The sequence below is a fragment of the Papaver somniferum genome, unplaced genomic scaffold, assembly GCF_003573695.1.
Source record: "Papaver somniferum cultivar HN1 unplaced genomic scaffold, ASM357369v1 unplaced-scaffold_73, whole genome shotgun sequence".
Classification (NCBI taxonomy): Eukaryota; Viridiplantae; Streptophyta; class Magnoliopsida; order Ranunculales; family Papaveraceae; genus Papaver; species Papaver somniferum.
Window position 1 is genome coordinate 153,046 of NW_020650193.1, and position 7,324 is coordinate 160,369.

The 7,324-nt window shown below is 33.9% G+C and overlaps 1 protein-coding gene and 1 long non-coding RNA gene across 4 annotated transcripts; both read left to right on the plus strand.

Annotated features, from left to right (window-relative positions):
• The first annotated feature begins 1,028 nt into the window (after positions 1 to 1,028).
• Positions 1,029 to 3,448, plus strand: LOC113344115. Its single transcript, XM_026588151.1, has 4 exons — positions 1,029 to 1,219; positions 1,352 to 1,456; positions 2,247 to 2,379; positions 3,064 to 3,448. The coding sequence occupies exons 1-4, from the start codon at positions 1,142 to 1,144 to the stop codon at positions 3,216 to 3,218; spliced, it is 471 nt and encodes a 156-aa protein (XP_026443936.1). The 5' UTR covers positions 1,029 to 1,141; the 3' UTR covers positions 3,219 to 3,448.
• A 628-nt stretch (positions 3,449 to 4,076) lies between these two features.
• On the plus strand, positions 4,077 to 6,743 carry LOC113344092. 3 transcript variants are annotated; one of them, XR_003357652.1, is made up of 6 exons: positions 4,077 to 4,242; positions 4,680 to 5,589; positions 5,792 to 5,851; positions 5,931 to 6,048; positions 6,187 to 6,486; positions 6,582 to 6,743. It is a non-coding gene; the product is annotated as an uncharacterized LOC113344092 (long non-coding RNA). The 3 variants fall into 3 exon arrangements; XR_003357651.1 differs by having other exon boundaries at positions 4,680 to 5,103; positions 5,513 to 5,589; positions 5,931 to 6,486; XR_003357650.1 differs by having other exon boundaries at positions 5,931 to 6,486.
• The last annotated feature ends 581 nt before the right edge of the window (positions 6,744 to 7,324 follow it).

Sequence of the window (7,324 nt, forward strand, 5' to 3'; positions counted from 1 at the left end):
TCCGTTGCGTGATTACTTTCTTCTTTGAAAAAAAAGAAAGATAAAATAAACTGTTCGTACTAGTATCCATAGATTGTTGACACTAGTAGCTAGAATCTATAGATAAATTTGGGTCTATTACATATGTTGGCAATTTGGGTCTATAAACTACCAACATTTTACTAGTGAAAATTAACAACCCAATTTTATTTTATTTTGGAAGAAACGGAACGTTCACTTATTGAAATAGATATTAGATAGGTCCAGATAAAGAAGATCGGAGAACCAACGGAGGATTGTACCACCATTGCATATTACTAACCTGACACCTTGCAAACTTAACAAGCTGGCCAGCTGTTTTATTATCGACTCTACGAGCGTACCGAACACTTACATTCGACTATGTAACAGACTAATACAGACAAACAACAAAGAGCTGGCAATCCAAGACACTATTTATAGACCACACAAACCACCTACTCACTTTTTAGGTTTTACAGTTGGAGTAGATATAATTGTATTTATAACCGGCTAAGAGCTCTAAATAAGGCTAACATTTCAGCATGTATTAGTATTATAAAATAAATATGATTATTAGGTAAAACTGAGGCATCTACATGCAGTTTGAAATTGTTAGTATCATGAGTTGAAATATCAATTTGGATAAACTGTTAATATGATTAACAACCCATTCATCGTCCATTTGGATCACAAATCACTTCATTAGAACATGCAGTAGGCTCTGATTATTGATTAAAATATACTCCCCTGCCGGATAGATACCATTTACATATATATGTAGATGTTTTTCGCGGATATTCGTGGATGTCCCAATGTCACGATGCATGATATATAGCAAATGTTACCTACTAATAACTTGATTCATGGTGAAGCGGCTGCCACGCACTTAACCATATCCTTACTTTATCACGACACCATGCAATATGGATGGTATTAATTTCTTGATCTGGATTGATAAGTTAGTCAATTAATGTCCGTTCCCAGGGGTAGTTGCACTGATTAATATTGGATGGACCAGAATGCTTTATTTCATTTATTCACTGGAGGTATCCACTTATAAAAAGATTTCTGTTTTTCTTTACCAATCAGAAACCAACCAAGGAAAGAATCATCTTCACCATTTAGACTCAAGACTCCATCCATGAAGCGTTTCATAATTAATTGTTTATTGATGGCTCTGGTCGCCATAGCCGGCCTCCAAGTTTCCCATGCCGTAAGCGTAAGTTCTGCAACTAAATTATATCCAAAGTACAAGTCTGTCCCGTGACCATGACTTTAAATTTGTTTGGTCGGTTAGTATATAATAGATTAAAGTTGAATAATAAGTTTTCTGAATGTTTTGTGTAAGCAGATCCGGGGACGACATGCAGCTGAAGATAACAATAAGGTCATCAAGATCGTTACTGGCAGTTCAGATATAGCTCAAAATCTTGGAGCTGATGGGGATAAGGATTCGGTACCTATTAAAATCCTATGCTTATATATATTGTTTCATTTATAGTGTCAAATTAATTTTAGTTCGACTGAAGTAATACACTAATTTTCAAATTTAGTACAAAATAAGCGGACGATAACGAGATTTTAACGATCACTTTAGTCTTTACTTCGAAACATATGCATTTTATATCAATTTCCTAAAAATAATCAATCATTAACAAAATTTTAAACTTCTTTTCTGTCTTAATCTTAATTATAATATGAAGGAACGACAACTTTGGTAGGTGACCCCTAAATTAGGAAGTTATCCTCACTTTAATTACTAAGTTCTTTTATAGAGTATCATATAATTTCACTCAAAATTTAAGGGTAGAAATGTATAATAACACTGGATTAAAAAAACACTTAAAAATGTACATATTTATAAAAGTGCCATGACTTTAAAATCAAGTCAAAATATTTAATAACTTCATCAGCTGCTGGAGAAGCAGCATGCCTGACCCCTTTTTTAATTCCTTCATTGCATACATTACTGGAGAAGACGACAAGCCCAACAAGCAACGGCTCCTATCTTCCAAAATATGCATCCAAATTTTATAAAAATTATATATTTAAAAAGCTCCTTGAATTATCTACTTAACGAGTACAAATACGAATAATAAATTTTTATTTATGCAAAAAAATTCATTGTTTTCAAATTTAAATATTATTAAATGAGAAAAATTCAAGTATACGCATCGCATATGTGTTCTTACTAGTGTATATAAATATATATGTTCATTTTAAATGGTATAGACTGTGATTTCTAGGTATCTGAGATAGTTCTTAAGTTAGTAAAAGAGCATTTTGAAGAACGTCTGGAAGAACTTGATTGGACGACTGATGACATTACCCTAGAGACACATTTTGGATTCCTTGAAGCTGAGAATGACGATCTCATAGGTACTAAAATCCCTATGCTTAGCTTAAATGTTATAATTTCATTTCTTATGTTATAGTTTCATTTTTTATTTTTGTGGCTTAAGATTATTTCATGAACTTCTTAAAAAAAAATTATACTCCCTCGTTGTAGAGTTTTTTACGCAAATTTTTGTGGCTTAAGATTATTCCATGTACTTCTTAAAAAAGAAATTATACTCCTCCGTTCCATTTTACTTGACGTTGTAAAATTTTTTACGCAAATTAAGAAATAACATAGAGAATAATTTTTTTTTTCAAATCTACCCATATTGATAGCTTCCTAAAAATTTAAGGCACCTAGTTTTTAGTTTCTATATTTAGCGTAAATTACGGATCACGTTGTAATTTACTTGGGATAGAGTATTTATCCTCCATAAAGTGGATTTATAAATTAGATTAATTATCTATTTACTAATTTCAATGAAAGTTAATGGTATGGTATCCAAAGTAAGGAAAAATTAGTGAGAATTTGGAAAAAATATATAGCATTTAATTTTTATTTGTTCAATGGTCTCACATGTTTCATAGCAAAGGATATGTCTACTTATTCGGTTGAGAGGATATGGAGCAGCCACATCATACCAGAAGATTCTATATAGCATTTGGTTTCTATTTGTTTCAAACATTATACAACATTTACTGATATATTGTGTTTTTGTCCTCCAGACCTTACAGTAACGCTTCGGGACATATTTGAGAAAGCACTTGGAATCGACCTTTTTGATGAGTTTGATAAAATCGACTTATCTAAAGTCATTACGGTTGGCGATCTTATTTCAGCGGTCAAATCTGCACTACCAAAAAAACCTAAAGCTAATTAGCAGAAGTATTGAAACCGACATGCAAGTAAATTGGACCTTTTGCACTTATTTTGTTTTTTCCTTATTAAGATTGACGTTGTAAACCCATTTAATATGCTTTATTATTGCAATTTAACTACCAAGGAATTGCAATTTGAGCCTAGAATAAGGAGTTTGATGTATGTTTGTGTAAAACTATCATAATATGGTATCATATCGTTGAATTGAATGTTTAGTATGTTGAAGATGGATGAGTCCATGACTTAATATTGCAAAACCTTCAAGGATTTTATTAACCATGAAAAGACGAGGGTACCCAAATATACCTCAATCTAAAACTTTTTCATCTATAAGTCATTTATCCGAAAGTGATTGTCTATGGAATGAGTCGAGACAATACAACTAATCCGTTCACACTTCGTGTGATCGTATATGGATACGAGATCGAGACAATACGAGAACAAGATAACTTGTGTGATTGACTATAGATACAAAATCGAGACAATATATACACTACACCAAATTCCGGATTCGTAACAGAAATTTGTAACTTGGCCGTTACAATATTCCTGTTACAAATGGCCCTTACGAAATATTCGTAACACACATAATGCGTTACTAAATTTTTAAAACTTTCGTAATAAGCTTAAGCCGTTACGAAATGTTTTATAGGCGTGCCACTCACACGCTTGGTCACACTTCAGTCGTAACACCTTTAGTATGTGCGTGTGCGATTCACATGCTTGATAGATTTTCCCACCCACAACAAACTGAACTAGAGGATGTTTCCTCCCCTTCCTTATCCTAGGGTATTTCTCTCCTCTCTCGACCATTCATTCAATTTTGTTATTCTCTTCTTCTCTCTGGAAGTTCATTATGCTCTCGTTTGCCTTCTTCTCTCCGGTGATTCTGAGAAGTGAAAATTGATAATAGAAAAACAGAGAATTGAGGTGAAGAAATCATGAATAGATGATGGATCTGTTGAGAACCCCGGTAATTCATGGTGGTCCTGTTAAATCAAGTGTTGATTCAAATCAGCAAAATGGTAAGTTGATTTAGGGTTTCTCAAGTTAACTATGAGTTGTCTGTAATTGATGTATAAATTGAATAATCTGTGAGGGGTTTTTATTGATTGAAGTATGGATGGATGTTTAGGGTTCATTTTTGGATTTCACACGGAATTAGGGTTTACTCTTAGTTTTTCCCCAAACTAGGAACTAGGGTTTCTTGTGTTCAGTATTACAAAAGCAACAGTTGAGTATGGTGATATTGTTGAATTGATTATATTATTATCTCAGCCATTTCGTTTCATTTTTGTTTTTAAGTTCCAGAAATTAGTATTTCTGTTAGAGGACAGAATTTTGTTCATAAAAGAAAAAAAAAAGTGCAGAGTTGATTGATATGGGTGTATCACTTTCTGAGGTTAATGAGAAGACCATCATTCGGTTTTCATTTTAGTTTTTGTTGTGGTTACTAATGCAGTCTCTCCTTGCATCGACACAAATAAGGAAACAGGTGCTGATAGATGCCGTTAGAACTGTAGATAAGGACTCAGGTGCGTCGTTTTCCTGTTTTGTGTATACGCTGACTATAAAATTACCAAGTTATTTTTTTATTTTTCCTTGCCGAAAAGTTCAAACTTGGTTGTAGAATTTGTTGTCTTTGTATACAATACACAAGCATGCAGAATATGGTCTTACAACAACTTGGCTTAATAAAGAATACGAGAATACGGTGCCACAGTCAAAGGATATACATGTACTCAAGGCTGACCCAGTCCAAATGAGTAGAGAATGAAACTGATATGAATTACGGCGACGCTGATGAACTTTGCAAGTGTAGGTCCGTTGAAAAAGGACATCCAGTTCTCAGGGTGGAAACAAGTCACCTTCTTGCTTCAGTTATTGTAAAGTTTCGTAATCCTTTATTTTGTAAATATTTTATTCGTGTAACGAGTACTTCTAGGTAAACCAGAGAATGTAGGTTAAATTTTGCCGTGTAGATAACAGTAGTCGATAGGTGCTTATGGCTGTGAGCATATGCACCCATAAGCATAAGTGGCGTAGATGGGAAGCATATGCATATCTCCACAAAAAGGTTCCAATTTCAGTGCTTTTATCTTTAAATGTTACTAGCTTAAACTATTATAACATTTCTCGATTTACTAAACTTAGATTCAGATGCCATAAAAAGACAAACACCACCATACGTTATCCATCAAAAAGAAAACTATTTGTGCATGATAGTTTGTATATGGTTGCCCAAAGTAGTTGTCATCTGATTTTTAATTTTTTACATTCAAATTGGTATTTCAGGTTTGTGATTTTTTCCATTCAAATGGGTAATGATGGTTTGCTCCAGGAGATGGTGATTGGTGTACTTGCCCAGAAAGGTACATACTTTCTTTAAAGATGCTTAAGCTCAGAGGCCAATTCAATACTAGAGAAGTTGAATCAAATGCTATATATGGTTGCGACTAAAGTATTATTATTGTTAAATATGGGTGTTAATGTTACTAGAGGAAAATGTTTCTATTTCAAAGGAGTTGGGTACTTCTCAATCAGGAACTAATCAATTTTAGCTTTGAGCTCCAGGAAACTTGGTAGAAGAACTACATACTGCTGCAAACTACATTCAATGAAGAACTTTACAAGGTTAGAATTTATCAAGACTTCCAAGTCTTATCTGTATTTGAGTACTGAATACTGATTGTAGTATGCTGACGATTTTTAGAAACTGGATGTTCTTTCAAATGATATATTTGCTAAGGCTTTGGTAAGCAGTGGAAGAACAGTAAGTCTTCGAGAACTATTGAGTTAGATTTGACTATGGTGTTCAATGGATTTGCAAGGTACTTCACACTATGCTCCGACCAAATTGCTTGTCACGGCCTTTGTTTCAGAATTGATACCCTGAAAGTGATGTTTGGGTCTATCCTGTTACCATATGCATCACCCAAGTGTTTTAAGTCATCTTCTTTGTTTATAAGGTTGAGCAGTTAAGAAAGAGGTTTATCCACTATTCCTCCAGGGAGGGCTTGCCGGTGATAGACGGCCAGCTTCAGGATTTGGTTTTAGTGCACATCAGATATGTAAAGTTGTCCTAGACAACACCTTAACCTTCCTGCTCATAAGTTCTATAAATTGTTCTGTAGGGAATCAATTTTTTGTTCTATTTTGGATTTCAGTTTCTTTAACATATTTTTCTTTTTGATGTTCAGGTAATGGTTGCAACTGTTCGTTGTGAAGAGATTGCCAATGAAAAGCGCAGTCACTTGACCTCAGATGAGGTATCTATGTATCTTTAGTTTCAAATCCATAGATTCTTGTAGAGTTACTTCGAATGATTGTTTTGTACACGATCAAATTTTATTGATGTGTCCAGGGTTGGTTGGAACTGGATGAAGCTGTTCAAGCTGGCTTTGTGTCAGGCTTCGGAGAAAAACTCAGCTCTATGTAGTATCTGGAAGTATCTGCAAGTTTTGAGTAAGCTTCTATGTAGTATTTGAGCTAACTTATAGTGTATTTAGTGTAAATGAACTGAACTTGGTCTATGTATTCCATTTGGTACTTGAAGAATTTGTTTTTTTTTTGATGTGAATTGTTGTGTGAATTGATTGAATGTTAATATGAATTGATTGAGAAACTGCCACGTAGTAACGGCTCGCATGTTACCAATGTGCCACGTAGTAACGGCTAGAGGATGTTACGACCATGTTGTTACAAAAAATCGTAAAGGCCCTTAGCTGTTACACTTGTCAAATTCTTAATGGCCTGCAGCTGTTACTAGAGCCGTTACAACAAAAATTCGTATGGCCAGTGTGTCGTTACAAAAAGTGTAACACCCACTTTTGCGACAGGCAATTACAACTCGTTTTAGTAACGGCTTGATTCTCTTACGAATCTGGGAATTTGGTGTAGTGTATACAACAACGAAGTATGTTTACTTGATAATAGGTTCGTACATAACCAAACACAATAGGATTGCTATCAAGTAAATAGGAATTAACGTTTGTGTAATTTACTTTAAATTATAATAAGAAAAATTATAGTTGCAGAAAATAAAAGTAAATGATACAACAAGATTTTGTTAACGAGGAAACCGCAAATGCAGAAAAACCCCGAGAC